The 17,525-nt window shown below is 43.1% G+C and overlaps 1 protein-coding gene across 3 annotated transcripts in view; it reads left to right on the top strand.

The window, feature by feature from the left end:
• The window catches only part of ARID4B (AT-rich interaction domain 4B), a 172,213-nt gene that overhangs the window by 109,957 nt on the left and 44,731 nt on the right, over positions 1 to 17,525 (top strand). For all 3 annotated transcript variants that reach the window (XM_045010207.1, XM_045010205.1, XM_045010206.1), the window contains exons 14-16: positions 772 to 869; positions 5,134 to 5,401; positions 7,083 to 7,255. In XM_045010207.1, coding sequence (XP_044866142.1) covers positions 772 to 869; positions 5,134 to 5,401; positions 7,083 to 7,255 — 539 coding nt within the window. The remainder of the gene's footprint in view (positions 1 to 771; positions 870 to 5,133; positions 5,402 to 7,082; positions 7,256 to 17,525) is intronic.

Below are 17,525 nucleotides of genomic sequence, written 5' to 3'. Positions count from 1 at the left end.
CAAGACCTCAAATGCAAGCAATCTGAGTTAAAGTTTTTATGGCATCCTTAACTCCTCCCCATTGTGGATCATATATAGAAGACTGTGCTGGCTGGAATTAGCTGAACTGATCTTGAAGCAGCAATTGGATCACTTACTTGGAATTCCTGGGGCAGTGGACTCTATTCCTACTTTTGATGTCTTCCTATAAAATTAACTTATGAATTGGTCATGTATATTCATACAGTAAAATGCAGTGTCATCTTTCTGATGCTAAGGGTCACGTACTTAGAGAACTAGATGTGTTACAGTACCTTTTGAAGACTGTTGGAACTGAGCATACTAAACAGGTTACAAAACTTGAGCGCATTAAGAGTATAAAAGGCAGTGGAAGAGCTGATAGAGGCAGTTTCTGGGAAACCTGGGTATTGGACCATTCAGGACTTTACAAATTGCCACAAACAGTTTGAACTGCCATCTTTATTTTAAATTAAAACTCCAGCTTTGGTAAATAAGGTTACTATCAAAGTAAGTTTTTGTTATCCATTTGGCTGACTCCTGCAGTTTGAGACTGTGGCTTACTGAAATGCAAAATGACAGAAGTTCTAAACTGATGATAATTCTGTGCAGCAGAACAGTGATTTTTTTGTCAAATACATTATTTTGTGGATCTGAAGAAATTTTTAAAAAATTGTTAGCATTCATCTGTTGTTGCAAAGATAATAGACTTAAATTAGTCTTATGTTTTGTACTAGATTAATGTGCACATTTGTATTTTGCTGTGTGTAACAGATTGAAAGTGGAGCAGTATGGAAGCAGGTGTATCAAGATCTTGGAATACCTGTGTTGAACTCAGCTGCAGGATATAATGTTAAATGTGCTTACAAAAAGTAAGTGATACAGCACATGTAAAACGAATGAAATATGAACAGTGATACCATTGTGTGATGTTTATGTATAGATTCCAATGGAAACGCCTCTTTTATGAAAAATAGTTATTGTAAATTGCATATTATTAATTATTTTGGAATTTTATGAATCAGAAATGTAGGACTGGCAAGAACCTTGATAGGCCATCTGGTCCAGTCCCCTGCACTGAGTTGGGACTACAGCCTTGTCTACACTACAAAGTTTTGTTGGCAAAAGTTATGCTGCTTTAATTAAAGCATTTTAATTAAAACCACTGTTTCATGTCCACACTAGCGCCTTGTGTTGGTAGAGCACATCCACACTAACAGCTCTTGCATTGACACAGAGAGCAGTGCACTCTGGTGGCAATCCCACTGTGCAACTGGCTGCAGGATGCTTTGGGAAGGGTTTGCAATGCCTCATGGGGCAGGTACAGCGTCACATGATGAGGTTTCTCAATCCCCTCGTTCCAGGGGCATCCTACTAGATTGCCAGTTGCTTTTCAACTGAAGTTTGGTGTGCGGGAAGGAGGGAAAGGAGAGTGGTGTGTCGGGGTTGGGGGAGACAGCAGGCTGACCGACCTATCCTGAGGCAGGGGGAGGGGGACATCCCCTCCACGTCAGCCCCTGCTTCTGCTCAGCACAGCAGTCTCTCCCAAAGCAGCCCGCTCTGCTTGCCTATGGTTCTGTGATTCCCTCCGAGTTCTCCCACAGCCTCCTCAGCTGCTGGGAGCAGCATCCTGAGAAGCTCTGTGAGCTCTCCATGCTGAGGAATGTCAAAGCAGCAGAGCAGTCCCGCTCCCAACTCCCCACAGCAGCAGTCTACCAGAGGCTGTATCCCTAGTGCAGGGCAGAACAGAAGCATTCCACATTAATGGTTAGTTCCCAATCCCAGAGCAGAGCAGCAGCTCAGCTGTCAGATACTTCCAGGAGCTTTGAAAGGGCAGCAGAGATTAAAACAGTGAACAGAGCGGTCACAGCAGGCATTGTGGGGTACTAGTAGAAGCCAGTTATGTCAACAAAACAAACAGCAGTATCTACACTGATGCTTTGTCACTTTAACTTTGCCGCAAAAAGTTTTATGCCTCTTGTTGAAGTGGTTTTATTTTGTCGGCAAAACAGCAGAGTTTTGCCGCCAAAAGTAGCTTTGCAGTGTGTACACCCCCCTTGTTTTGTCTACAAAAGGCAGCTTTTGCTGACAAAACTTTGTAGTGTAGACAAGGCCTAAGTTGTTGTTCACTTCATGCTATACTTGGGATTGTATCTCTTCTGTTATGTATGTTGTTGTTCTCTGCTGTGTCAAACATAAGCTACTTGTCTTTACTTTCAGGGTCCTTCATGACCTATCCATTACCTATCTGTCATCTCTCATTTAGCATCTAAAGGTCAACTCCTACCTCTTATTGTCCCCATGATATCAGCCTCCTTTACCCACTTGTGAAATTTTTCAAACCAGAGCCTTTGTGCATTCTCCCCTTCACACTTGGAAGAAGATTCCTGTAAACATCTGCAAAACTAATTCACTATTCTTCTCTCCTTAAAATTCTCCTCTGCCATTAAGCCTATAAAAAACTAGACAATAGCTGGGCCACTAGCATTCCAGGACCACTTCCTACCATGCTGACCAATACTGTATCACTGTTTCCTTGTATTCCCTCTTTGGTCTGTTTGTATCTATCTGGTGTCTCTTCTTTTACACTTAGACTGTAAGTTCTTTGGGGCAGGGACTATCTTTTTGTTCTGTTTGTACAGTGCCTAGCACAATGGAGTCCTGGTCCAGCACTGGGGCTCCTAGGCACTATGATAATACAAATAATAAAAAATAATAATAGATATAAAAACTTCTCCAGTGCCAGAGGAACTTAAATCTGGAGTTTTGGATGGGGGTTAGTTTGCCACAATATCTTAAAATATGTATACATTTTGATGCATTTTTTGCTCTTTTTAAAAATAAAGTACAGTAAAAGCTTTGTTATCTGGCATGTTGGAGGAATGGGAGGTTAGTCAAAAATTCCAGTTAACTAAGAGTTATGCTTACCAATGGAGGGAGGGAGTTTGGTTGCGGGAGGGGGCTCAGGGCTGGGGGTTGGGGTGCGGGAGGGGTTTTGAGGTGCACTTTACCAACCAGAAAGCTCTAGAAAATGGCATTTCGGGGTGCTAGATCCGGGTGGCACTCACCTCAGGTGGCTCCCCGCAAGCCGTGACATGTCCCTGCTGCTCCTAGGTGGAGGCGTTGCTAAGCAGCTCTGTGTGCTGCCTCTGCCTGCAGGCGCCAACCCCGCAGCTCCCAGTGGATATCTAATGGGAGCTGCAGAGCCAGCGCTCGGGTGGGGCGAAAACAGCGCATGGAGCCCCCGTGGCCATTCCTCTGCCTAGGAGCAGCCGGGACATGTCACTGCTTGCAGGGAGCCACCTGAGGTGAGCACCACCCGGATCCAGCACCCCGAAATGCCATTTTCTAGAGCTTTCTGGTTGGTTAAGTGCTGGATAACACAGCTTCTACTGTATTGGGGGAAAAACAAAACAAAAACAAAAACAAAAAGCGGAAGTGTAAAACATATAATAGGAAGGTAAATCAGAGGAGTGGAAAACTTTGCATTATTATACATTCTATACTGCTTGTTGTCAAATGTTGGTCTACAAAGCCCTTCATGATGTCCACAGAATGAAGTAATTGGGAATCAGTAGTAGGGGATTGGAATGTTAGGAGGATCGGAGGTGGTTTGTGAAATGATCTCTCGCTCTGTTGTGAAGTGGTCAGTAGAATTGAAGTGTTTGAGGATAGCAATGTGGTATCATGAGAGAACTTATCATTCATTTCTATGGTCAGGTGGCTTTCACATTTGTATCTTTTTTATATTGATGTTCCTAGATGAATGAGTAAAAGGTAAAAGATGGTGGCTTTAACAAGTTTTTGGTTTATTTTTAGTATTTATTGTAATGTCAAGACACTACTTTTGATAGGTATTAGCCTTATGTTCGTCCAGTGCTTAAAATATTGTGGATTTTCTTTAGTTGTTCTGGAGAAGCTCTGTATTGTAAAGATAAAGGTACAGAATAAAATGGTTAAAAGGTACAAGAATGAGAAAATTATAAATAAATGTATAAAAGAAAAAGCCAAGCATTTGACTTGATTGTAATAATATTTATACATTACTGGGGTAAGGTTTCTGGAACAAGGAGTCTCAGCACAGTGAAATAATCTTTGGTAAATATTTAGATATGGTGTTACCATTAGTATTCTCCAAGAGCTTTAAGAAGTCAGTTCAAATTCCATACTATTAAGCTAGTCATTGCTAATGATATGATTTGTTCGAATGATCTTCTTTCTGATGCAGATATAATAGCATTTGAGAAAGGAAGATAAAGGGATATGTCAGCAGCAAAATACAAAATGCTTAATGAAGTATTGCAGTAAAAAGTCACTTTGTGTTGCAGGGTGACATACCCCAAATTCACTGAAACCAGGGAGTATTATCAGTTTTGAAGTTTGGAGTGTATTTGTTTCAAGGCAAACCACTATCACTTGTATTGCTTGTTTCTGTCAGTGTTTATAACGTGCTATTACATGTGGCCTATGTCATAACTAATAATCAGAATCAAGTAGGTTTCTTTCTAGGAGGCTCAGAAAATGCCAATTGTAATTATAAGCTTAATTTTCAAATTGGTTTGACAGCTCATTCAAGAGGAGAAGCACTTCTTGAGTTTCCATATTGCTGGGCTGAGCAAACTGGACACTGCTTTCCTTTGATTTTTCCTTTCCTGAATTGGTAGAATATTTATATTCCTGTTTGTGTTCTTAAATGTTTTCTGTATTTGGGGTATTTCTGTAATACTGGTTGATTAAGAGGTATCGTTTGCATGTGTTTAAATATACACCTCTACCCTGATATAACACAAATTCGGATATAACGCGGTTTCACCTATAACGCGCACTCCAGCGGATCAAAGCAAGTTCGATATAATGCAGTTTCACCTATAATGCGGTAAGATTTTTGGCTCCCGAGGACAGCGTTATATCGGAGTAGAGGTGTAGTAAGAAGTAGAAACAAAAAAAGAAAAATGGTCAAACTGATACCAGATTTTCACAAACAAGTTTTATTAGTCAGTTTTAATATAACCTACTTATTGAATCCTATGAAATGCGTGTATTTTATGTATCATAGGTGTACAGATCTCACTAGGTTAATATATATGTAAATTAATGTTAGCATCATGTCATGGAATTTAATTTTTCTTCCTTCAGATATCTATATGGTTTTGAAGAGTACTGCACATCGGCTAATATTGAATTTCAAATGGCATTGCCAGAGAAAATGACGAATAAGCCCTGCAAAGAGTGTGAAAAAGAAAAAGAATTGAAAATGCGTGAAGAACCTGAACAGGATATAAAAGAAATAAAAGTTGTTAAAGAAGAGCATAAGGAGGAGGAAGAAGTAATCATACAACAGGAAGAAACAAAACCATCTGAGAATGATAATGAATGTAAAGAAGATGATAAACCCACCTTTCTGGTAAAATACTTTGTTTATGTTAAGCCCAGTTGCTAAATTGAGGTAGTGTTTGTGGGCGGAGTAGGAGGTAATGTATTAAGTAGGGCTGAAATCACCTTGGTGGAGTTAAAAAACAAACAAACACCTAAACAGTTTAGCACGTTGTCTTGATAATGCATTATGCTTTCCTTATTATTAATACTGATCATATCACAGCTCTGAAAATAGGGTTTGGTGGCTGACAGCAGCTGCATAGCTAAAGGAGGATAAGTACAATATACTATGAGCCAGATCCATCTCTGGGTGTATGCTGGCTGCTGCAGAGAGTCTTGGAAGCAAAATGTCCATAACCTCCTACAGAACAGCTGCAGCCTACAGTCAAATTTATACCAAAATGTGTGGCCTACTTTGGCCTGAAAGGGGCTGTATCCTCTTAGCAGCTGTAATAGTAGGATTTCTGTTTTGAACCTGGCTTTAGATTTAGGTCTCAATCCTACAGCACATTGCATCTGCATGGACACCTTCCATTTCCATCCCCACACCAAAATCAGTGAAGTTCCCCAAGAGTTCAGGGATCCACCCCAGGGCAATGTATTGCAGGACTAGGACTTATGCACTTCAGAGGGATCTGCAGGTGCATGTTTAAGCCTTTAGAAAGTGCCATTGAGGTTGTTGGGATTCTATGTAGGCATAAAGATTTGTCTGAGGCTTTGGCTACACTTGCACTTCAAAGTGTTGCTGCGGCAGCGCTGCCACAGCAGCGCTTTGAAGCGCTAAGTGTAGTCAAAACGCCAGCGCTGAGAGAGAGCTCTCCCAGCGCTGTCCGTACTCCACCTCCCTGTGGGGAATAACGTACAGCGCTGGGAGCCGCGCTCCCAGCGCTGGGGCTTTGACCACACTGGCGCTTTGCAGCGCTGCAAATTTGCAAGTGTAGCCAAGGCCTGTGTGAAGTCATTTGTAAGTCAGGACATTAAGCTACTCCCATACCACCCCCACAAAGACACCTGTAAAGGGTGGCAGGAGCACTACTTGACATCTGTTTTTAAGGCCCACTGCATTTAGGGTGAAATCTTTCAAAGTAAACCATCAAACTGATGCTGTCCGTTTAAAAATTGCATTTAATAAAAACACTAGGACCTAAGATTATTAAAGATGACTAAATTTAAAATGTTTTTATTTTTCATTTGAATGCTGTTAATTATTTTAGTGCTGTTCAGCTTGGAGAATGAAAATTGATTAGTAGGTTTTACTTTTAGTTTAGTTTCTAGTCAGCTTCGCTTTTGGATTCTCGTTAATTTGGCACAATGAAACAATTTTGAGCCACACAGAAAAAAAATGTTTGTTTTTTGTTCAGAGGTTGTTTCCATTGGAATTGAATGAAATGTAAGGGAAACTAGAATGTCTTGAGTGTTTTTAAAGCTTTTTTTTTTTTTAAAGAAATTTGGGTACGGATTTGTTCTGGCAGCTTCACTTTAAATGTTTCTTCTATTTAAAACATTAAAGTTAAATTCTGTAGCTCTGACTCAAGCAATCCTTCTGCAAAATTTAGTCCTTATTTAATAACAAAGAATATACTGGGAATGGTAATCCTAAAACTTTGAATATTTCTGCCAGTTGGTTAAGTGTGTTTTGTCTGCCTTTTTTCAAATGCTTGTCATGTTGATTTCTATTGTAGGTTAACTGCATTTTTATATTTTCTTAGGAAAACAAACAAAACTTGCAAGAATCTATGTATACTCAGTCTGACCAGGAAAAGGAATTCAATTCAACCAAAACAGAAGATGAAGCCAATCTGGGAGATAAAGAGGAAGAGAATATTAAAGAAATGGAAATTCTTAACACGAACATGGAAGCTGAAGGAAAAGAAAAATCAGGGTAAGAGGGGGTTTTTTAAGTTAAGGAACCTGATGTCACTAATGTTTTAGTTAAAAGTATGTTTGAACGTCAACATCACACGGTATTGTGAGATCCTGATCCGGCAAAGACATAAGCATGTGCTTAACTTCATGCACCATAAATAATCCTATTGAAGTTAGTGGGGCTACTCACATTGCTAAAGCGAAACATTTGCATGAGTCTTTCCAGGTTCAGAGCCTAAATATTTAAAACCCAATGAGCAAGGGGAATCATACAAAGTATAAGTAATCTATTTGATTAAAAAAATAAGATGTCCATCCTAGTGGCCTAGTGTTTGCTCAGCTCTGCTACCTGTATGGGGTGGATTTCTGGTTCCCACCTCTTGCTCTTGGGAGTGTTATGGAGATAGTGTTATGGGAAGGGAGTATCTTGCATCTCTCAATAGCAGTCTTTGGTTGAGTAAGGGATGATTTTGACAGGATCAGAAAATACTCCTTTCCAGTTCTTCACAAGAGAAGGCGATTGCAAGTGAATTAAAATGAAATAATATTGGTGCCAGGGCCCAGCTAGTCAGTGGATGGAACAGGGAAGCAGAACATTCCTCCCTGCATGCATGTATGTATGTATTCTCCATAAAACAATGGATAGAAAGGTTTTCATATTTAAACGCAAAAAGATTTGTTCCATGTATTGCCTTTAAACGTCTGCCCTGAGGTCAAAATGGAATGGACAGTTCTTAATTAGACCTAGCATAGCTAACAACTTACATCCTTGACAAGAACTGCATGTACACTGTAGTGTGTCTGAGCGCTATTCAAAAGTTGGGAAATCCTAAAACCATTGTGTTTTGGACACACATCCTGTCCCTTCCTCGTCTGAGGGTGAAAACAGCCCAAAAGATGATAGAACTTGTGTCGTTGAGCTGCAGGTGTGAAGAAGGTGTGCAGAAATGCCCTAGAACTGTGTTTTATGGAGATTCCATTCACTATACCATGGAAGGGTTTCCTGAGCCTGGAATATAAATGTGGGCACTGCACTGGATTTGGCCCATAGGAAATTGGTGAAACCATTGTGTAAATATTGCATCATTGACACATTTCACCATGTAGAAAGGCGATAGTAAATAACTGATTATACAAAAAATATATTAGGTAGAGTAAAATAATTTGCATAGTTAAAATATAAGATGATACATTTTTAATTGGAAATCTACCCAGACAATAGAAAAAGTGTGGTGAAGAGAGTTATGCCGCTTACTTCAGAACTGAATTTGGCTCAGTGTCTTTAAAATGTCACCCAGCAAGGTCTTTTAAAAGTGTGGGACATCTTTCTGATACTGATGTTGACCAAATAACAATGGTAAATGAAATAATAAAATTATAAAACTATTCTCAAATAACAATTTATATCTGTTTAACTTGGAACCAGATTAGTTCCTCTACATGAGGAGAAGGCTTGCCTAGAGGATAGGAAGCTCCATGAGTTTCTCCTTGCACTGTTTCTACCAGACTGCTCCATTGTGGGGAATGCAGGATTTCAGTCCCAGCTTGCTGATTTTAGGATATCTGCTGGAGGCCAGGAGTGTCTTTCTAGAGGTCCTGTACTCCACCTACCAATGTCTCATCACTCAGTCCTTTTGAAATAGGGTTTCCCTGCTGACCTCCCTCCTGTAATCCCTTCTAAATTGGGTTCAGCAACACAATGGGGCACTGTGCAAAAGTTAATACAGAATCAGGTGGTATTAACTTTTGAGCTTTTCACTTCTATTTTATTTTTTGTAGAGGGGAGGCTAAGTGTGATATCTGCAGCACATTAATTCCTCTCCAGTGCTATTCCCTGGCTACTCTTGTATCCCGACCATGTTTATGAGTCTGTGAGTAGTCTACACAGGTCTGAAGACAGGGAGACAAAGCAGCAGAGATAGCTGACATCTCCCCACCCCTTCTCTATGGGCAAGGATTGATCTATATGAAGGGTCCTTTCTGTGCTGATTGAGAGGTAGACAATCTCTGGGCCATAAAAGATAATGAAAAATTGGTTTCTTGTTAGTGTCTTAGTGTTCTTATTGAGTATGTGGAGCATCACTCTTATGTTGTCTGTTTCAAAGAGAACTTTCCAGGGTTTTGGAAACTCATCCTTCTGCCTAAATTAGAATTGCCTCACAGTTAATGTGTCCAAGAATAAAATGGCAAAAGGCTATCAGTCTGGCAACTTCAGGACATAAGTTTAACACTGCTAGTGTCAGGAAGAAATGTCCTCCAGCTTCCTCAGTGTAGTATTGTATAATTAGGTGCCTTCCTCTGTTGTGTCTATTGAATTATTCATTTTGTAATTAATGAAGGCCAAATGGACTTTTTCTTCAATATGGCATTTCTTACCTTCCTAGAAATTGAATCATTTGACAGAAAAAAAAATCCTTTAAAGATACCTTATGTGGAGACATGCCATGTATATAAAGTACTATTGAAACAATCTGGCCCAACATTCTTTTTTGTAAGGGGATTTCTCATGGATAGTCAATGAAACTGAAAGGCAACAAATTTAAAACTAGTAACAAGAAGTACTTTTCTACACATACAACAATTAGCCCATGGAATTTACCCCCTCAAGATTGAGGCCAAGAGCTTAGCAGGATTTTTAAAAAGATTGGACATTTATATGGATAACAAGAATATTGACTTTTTATCATAAAGATTAAAAAAGCAAGCAAGATTTTTGAAACAGATATAAGACTTCATGCTTTAGGGCATAAGCCAAGCTCTAACTAATCAGAATTGGGAAGAAACTTTCTTTGTGGATAGTTTATTCCATAACTGCCCTCTGGAGGGGTTTCTTGCACCTTCCTCAGAAGTATCTGGTACTTGCTGCTATTTTAGGACTAGTCTGCGCTACCACCCTACATTGGCACAGCTGCACCAATGCAGCTGTGCTGCTGTAGCGCATCTGGTGAAGACGCACTATGTCAACAGGAGAGCATCTCCCCCCGACATAGTACAGTGTGGACATTGCTTTAAGTCGATGTAACTTATGTCGCTCAGTGGGGTGGTTTTTTCACACCCCTGAGCGACATAACTTACATCGACTTAAGTGATAGTGTAGTGAAGCGCAGAGACATAATATTGGATTAGAAGGACTACTGGGCTGAGCCAGTTTGGCAATTCCTGTGTTTCTGAGTATTGCCTTAGGATTAGTTTACACTTCACTGTTCCTTCGTTTACATTTCACTGTTTATATTGATGTTCCTCTGGCCTGGAGGTGGCCAGATAAGATTCTCTTTGGAGCCCTTCAAAGTAGCTCTTGTAATAGTGCTGGAGGATCATAATTGAGAGATGCAAGATGCTCCATTCCTGCATGCTCCTCTTCCTGGCCTGACTATGCTGTCTCTGCACCCCCTGCCTGGCTTGGGGTGCCATTGGCTGGATCTCTCTTTGGACTATTGCTTACTAGCGTAGAGCACTAAGAGTGGGAGTACTAGACTAGCCCACACCCAACATTCTCTGCTTGCTAGTACCTGCAGATGGAATTCTAACTTTCACTGGCTTGAAATTTTCTGGATTCTTTCTTTGAGAGAAAAAGAATCTTGCTTGACCAACATCTATTGGGTCCTCAATTAATTTTTGGTTGTTGATGGAACATATGGTTAAGTATTTCTGACCAAAATATTTTCTTTTCTAAGCCCATAGTTTTGAACTCCTCTGATCCTGATACTTCCACTTTTTAGCACTTGACCACAAATTTTCCTAGAAATTGAGACTAGCAGATTGTGCCAATATGGAAAAAAATGCTATTTAGCAGACTTTAAAAAAGTCTTATAAACTAATAGCTCTTTTAAAAAGTTAAACAAATTACTTTAAAAACTAGGGGAAAACTCATGGTACATGAAATAGAGATCAAAATCTGATATCAATTTTCTCCTCTGAGTGAACCTATGAATAATAAAAGCGGGCCTCACTAAGTGATTTAAGAGTCCTGTGGCACCTTAAAGCTGATGCTCCAATACGTATGTTAGTCTTTAAGGTGCCATAGGACTCTCTGTTGCTTTTTACAGATCCAGACTAACACGGCTACCCCTCTGATAAGTGATTTAAGATGATCTTTCTCACTTAATAGTGAGGATAACATTGAAAACTTAGCCCGGTATGTGAAGGTGAGCAGTGAAATACCAGACAGCAAGACTGTGAACGCATATCTTTGCATGCACAAAAACCTGCATTTGTGTACCTTACTACCAGCTATGCATGTGCATATGTAAGCTTTTGTTTAAGGAATGCAAATTTTGTAGGCATGTTAATGGAGACCATTAGATAGGGATTTTTTTAAGACACTTAATGACAAGAATATGTAAGAAAGTAAGTCAGCAGCTGTGTTTCACATACAGGAGGTAACAGGTTAACAGATGTAGTGTGTTTCTTCTGCCCTTTGCAGTTTATTCTGTTGGTACTTCATAAAGTAGCATGGTTTTTTATTTAGTGTTGTTGTAGCTGTGTTGGTCCCAGGATATTAGAGAGACAAGGTTGGTGAAGGACCTGAAGAAGAGCTCTGTGTAAGCTCAAAAACTTGTCTCTCTCATCAACGGTAGTTGGTCCAGTAAAAGATATTACCCCACCCACCTTGTCTCTAGTTTTTTATTTGTCAGAAGAGGTATATTTTGAAGGCTTTGTGATGAATGAATGTAAAATTGTAGGAAAGGGATTTAAAATATCACAGGAAGGTGTGGGTTAGTGTGGCTGGCTGACAGTCATATTGATTGGCTTTGAACCAAATAAAGCACTATACATTAAAGTTAACTCATACAGTAAAGTTTAATTTTGTGTAAAGTAAATTATCTGAGGGGGGGAAATGTGTCGTCTTCCTTGCACAGTTGGTGTGAAAACCAGTTTAAATTTTTCACTGTTAGCGTAAGCACAAAAAGATCAATTTATACCAAGTACATTTGTATAGCATCATACATAGGGACTCACCCATTTGGTCTGTACATTGTATTTCTGTGTGCATGTGTCATGGGGGCATGCCTCTTTAGGATATCCTCTTGTGGCTGTTGTGGCCCTGCAGGTGCATTGCACTCAGCACCCCTTGGGTCTTTTTCAACAATTGCTCAGAGCAGGTTAGTTCAAACTGTTTGCAGAATCTGATTTATTCACAGTTCCAACATATACCCCTTTACATGGTTTAATCTATTCACTTGTTCTACAGACATAACTCACTTGTTTAGCCTCTCCAGTTCACACTCGCTTTGGCTCCGTGTAAAAGTCAGTTTCTTCTCCAGTCCTGGAGGCCGCAGCCCTCCTCCCAGAGCTGGGTTGTACTTCAGACAATCCCTCTTGAGCTCTCCTTACTACAGGAGTCTCCTAGCTCTCCTCCTTGAAACTGGAAGTAGATTTTAGGTCAGCTGTAGAGCTCAGGCAGTTTCTCCCCAAGCTGGCCCTTTTCCCAGTTTAAAAGTGCTGAAGGATGCAATTTTAGACTGATGCTTTAACCACATTAATTTTAATAACGGGTCTTGTGAGGTTATAGTCCAGTACTTCATGTTGAACAGCCTATTCCAACTTCCTGATGTGTAAGTGTGCAAAAGTCTTTTTTGTTTTCTTTCGACTGACCTGTCCAAAAATTTCTGAAAAAACAATCACACAGCAGTTCTTCTTCGAGTGATGGGTCCCTATGTGTATTCCAAACGTGTGGGTGAGCATGCGCGCCATGACTCTGGAGCTGGAAGGTTTTCTTAGCAATGTCTGCTGACCTGCACATGTGTCATGCGGCACCTCGTGTTCACAGCTGAGGGTATGATAGGCCATGCTGGTCAGTGCCTCTCCAGTTGCCTCATATCGCCATGTGCCCAGAGTTGGAAGCATTGTTCCTTCGTGCTCTTAGTCTTTTCGCTAAGACAGTGACTTGGTCAGTTTGTATATAGTTGTTTATAGTTGTTCCTTCTTGTAGATAGCCGTATATAGTAGTTTTTAGTTAGTTAGTGATGGTTTACCCCTTTTGGGATACACTCTCCCACCCCCTGGGGACTATACCCTGCGTTCCAGGGTTTAAAAACTGTTTCCTGCCCACACTTGTTCTCCCTGAATGACGAGCACTAGTGGGGTCTTTACTGCCTCAGCGAGGCTCACATTGCATCACATTGCTCAATTTGTAAATATTTACTGCCCCAGACTTGGGAAGCTTGGGAGCTCCACCTCCAAAAATATCTAATGGAGAAAGCAATGAGACTGAATGCTCACTCAGATCCAGGACCATGAGAAGAGCGTCCATCACGGGTGGTGAGTGCTCCTCCCAGCATTTCACATGCCCCGGATCCAGCAATACCAATGGCCAAAGAGAAGCCCAGGCATGAGAGTAAGAAGCACTCTCATGGGCATAAGAGCAGATTTCCATCATGGGCTGCTTCTAAGTGCAGCGTTTCCTCCTTAAGCCAGGCCAGGTCAGCTGAGATGTCGCTCACCAACACTGCTGCACCAGCACCCAAGCTTCCCTAGGTGGAGGGTAAAGCTAAGTGGAAATGGGATCTGGCGCTACCGATGGTTGGCCTAGTACCCGCTCACCCAGAGCAATCCCTGGCATGTGCACTGCCCATCTCACTGACACCTTTGTGCCATCTAGGCCAGCCAGCCCGTGGATACTAACTAGGTCTTCTGGCATCTCCAATAGCACTCCCCAAACTCCATGCCTTTGGGAGCCCCTTCTCTCAGCAGAGGAATTGGTTCTCCTCTCCGGACCCCAGCTCGCTTGCGAGGTTCCCACTCCAGTGGAACTGTACCTATTCCTGCCGGACAGGCCCCTCCTGACACTGCACTGAGCTCCACCTGTTTTGATGGTTCCACCACTACCAGAGGCATCTTCAGAGGCCAAGGATTTCTCTGAGCCATAACCATCCTTCTCCCCAGTGGTTTGGCGCAGCTCAGACTCATGTCCCCGGCTGCCTCATCCACTGGCATATGACCCAGCATATCGGTACACGTGGGGCCCACTGCATGCCCAGGACCCATCCTCTTGGCTGCACTAGGCACCCTGGGACCCCTACCACCAGTGCTATCCATCCTGCCAAGCCTCGTACAACTCTGCCCAGGCTCCTCCACCAGCACCGTTAGGCTCAGAAGAACAGGCAGACATAGAGCCAGTCCTGCTGATCCCTATGGTCGCTTCCTCCTCACCTGACAAGGCGCTTATTCCTCCTTTCCTCTCTCCCCCAGATGATCAAAGGCAGTATCAGAACCTGTTGCAGAGGGTGGCAGTGGACCGGGCATACAGCTGCAGGAGGTTCAGGACTAGCAACCCCAGCTCCTGGACATCCAGGCCTCAGGGACCTTCTAGGGTGGCTCTCCCTATCAATGATGCCATTCTCCAACCAGCACAGGCAGTATGGCATACCCCTGCCTCATATGCCCCCACACCAAAGCAGGCAGAGTGGAGATATTGTATCCCAGCTAAGGGGGTGGACTTCCTCTTTTCTTACCCACCTCTCTTCTTGTGCATGCAGCAGAGGAATGGGTGCACCAGCACATACAAAAGTTGACCCCCCTCCAGACCAGGTGGCTAAGCGATTGGACCTGCAATTTCGGATTGCAAACTACCAGGCTCTGCTAGCCAGGTACGATTTTAATAACTATGTGTGGCTAGTAGAATTCCAGGATGAGCTGCCACCAGACCAGCAACAGCAGTTTCAGGCACTGGTAGACGAAGTGTTCCTGGTCGCCAAGATGGGCCTCCAAGCGGCAGTTGATGCGGCCAACACGTCCTCTTGCTCCCTTGCAACTGGAGTCGTCATGCGCTCATGGCTCCAGTCATCTGGCTTTTCTCAGGAGGTCCAAACTACTATCAAGGACCTCCCCTTTGACAAAGACAATTTGTTTTATGTGACGACGGACAAGTCCCTTCGCTCTTTGAAGGACTCCAGCGCTACTTTATGATCCCTAGTGATCTACACCCCAGCTCCGCAATGCAGGCACCCGCAACAGCAGTTCCTTCCTCACCAGTATGCACTCTACCTGGCCTACTACGAGGAGTAACAGCCCCACACAAGTGACACCAGTCCCAGAAACAGCAACCCAGAGCCTTTGCTGTGGCCACCTCCTCAACCCACCCGCAACCAAAGTCCCAGTTCTGATGGTTTGATTGAGAACTGTGAACATTCCCCTTTGCCACCTGCAGTGTCCCATGTCATCTTTGGAGGCTGTCTTGCCCCATTCACTCACAATTGGGGCAAAAGCACCACGGACAATTGAGTACTGAAGATCATCCATCTCAAATACTCCATAGAGTTCTTTTCTTTCCCCTGCATCAGCCCCTTTTCTTCTAGACACCTCCAGGGGACCCTTCCCATCAATGCACTCTCCAACAAGAAACAGATGCTCTTCTTGCAAAGAGCACCATAGAGCATGTGGCATATCCCTACATGGGGAGGGGTTTCTACTCCCTGTACTTCCTCATCCCAAAGAAGGGTGCAGAGCTCTGCCCCATTCTTGACCTTTGGCTATTAAACACTTTTATCAGAAAATCCAAATTCCATATGGTGACTCTGGTGTCTATTATTCCGTTCTTCCCCCATGGGACTTGGTTCGTGGCTCTCAACATGAAGGATGCCTGCTTCCTCTTTGACATTCACCTGGCCCACCGGAAATTTCTCTGCGTAGGGATGGGACACCATCACTACCAATTCCAAGTCATCCCTTTCATCATAGTGATGGCTCTGCAAGTTTTCACTAAGGTCTTTGCTGTCATGGCAGCACAAATCTGCATCAATGAAAAGTTGGTGCTCATACAGACGATCAATTTTATGGGGCGCGGTTTGACTCCATTGCGGCATGGGCCTTCCTTCCGGTGTATTCCTTCAGAATGCTGATGGCCATAATTGCAGATGTATGCCACAACCCAGGCACCACGGGCAACCATTGTCTCTCCCTGCTTGGACATATGGCAGGCAGCCTGAACCTCCGTGACCCCGCTGCATGTCTACACACGTGGTGCCTCCAACTGTGGCTCCTCTCCATCTACAGACCCCACATGGACCATTTGGAGGCCAGAGTTGTCCCCCAGACGATTCTGGCCTCCCTCACCTGGTGGACCGACCCTGCCAAGATCATGGTTATTAGCCCTTCACCATCCCAACCCACAGGCCACCATCACAACAGATGCCTCTGTCGCAGGTTGGGGAGCCCATCTATACCATCACACAGCTGAGGGCATCTGGCCGCCACAAGAGGCCAGAATGCATATAAGTGTGCTAGAACTGAGAGCAGTCCATCTTGCATTCCAGGAGTTTCTTCTTTCATTCAGTCCCACCATGTTCAGCTACTCTCCAACATTGTAGTGGTGGTATACATCAACAAGCAGGGCAGTGCCAAGTCTCCCTCCCCCTGTTCCGAGCCCATCCACCTTTGGAAATGGTGCATCAAACACCATGTGTAGGGCCCTACCAAATTCATAGCCATGAAAAACAACACGTCACAAACCGTGAAATCTGGTCTTTTGTGTGCTTTTACCCTATACTATGCAGATTTCATGGGGGAGACCAGCATTTCTGAAATCGGGGGTCCTGACCCAAAAGGGAGTTGCAGGATGGTCACAAAGTTATTTTAGGGGGTCACAGTATTGCCACCCTTCCTTCTGTGCTGCCTTCAGAGCTGGGTGGCCGGAGAGCAGTGGCTGTTAGCTGGGCACTCAGCTCTGAAGGCAGCACACCACCAGCAGCAGCACAGAAGTAAGGGTGGCAATCCCATACCATGCCACCATTACTTCTGCGTTGCTGACTTCAAAGCTGGGCAGCCAGAGAGTGGCAGCTGCTGACGGAGGGCCCAGCTCTCAATGCAGCAGCGCAGAAGTAAGGGTGGCAATACCGTACCATGCCATTCTTACTTCTGCGCTGCTGCTGGCAGTGGCTCTTCCTTCGGAGCTGGGATTCTGGTTAGCAACCGTCACTCTCTGGGAGCTCTGACAGCAGCGCCACCGCCAGCAGCAGCACAGAAGGGTAGCAGTACGCAACCCCCCCTACAATAACTTTGTGACCCCTCCACCCCCAAAACTCCCTTTTGGGCCAAGACCCCTACAATTACAACACCATGACATTTCAGATTTAAATATCTGAAATCATGAAATTTACAACTTTTAAATTCTTAAAACTGTGAAATTGACCAAAATGGACTGTGAATTTGTTTGAGCCCTAACCACATGACACTACAAACCATGTACCTCCCGGGCACCCAGAATTCCCTAGCTGATGCCCTTAGCAGGATACTCTTCCTTAACCATGAGTGGGAATTGCACAGTGCCATACTCCAATACCTCTTCC

This window comes from Mauremys mutica, chromosome 3 (assembly GCF_020497125.1).
Source record: "Mauremys mutica isolate MM-2020 ecotype Southern chromosome 3, ASM2049712v1, whole genome shotgun sequence".
Lineage (NCBI taxonomy): Eukaryota > Metazoa > Chordata > Testudines > Geoemydidae > Mauremys > Mauremys mutica.
Note: the sequence above shows the minus strand (reverse complement) of the source record. Positions and strands in the feature narration are given on the sequence as shown.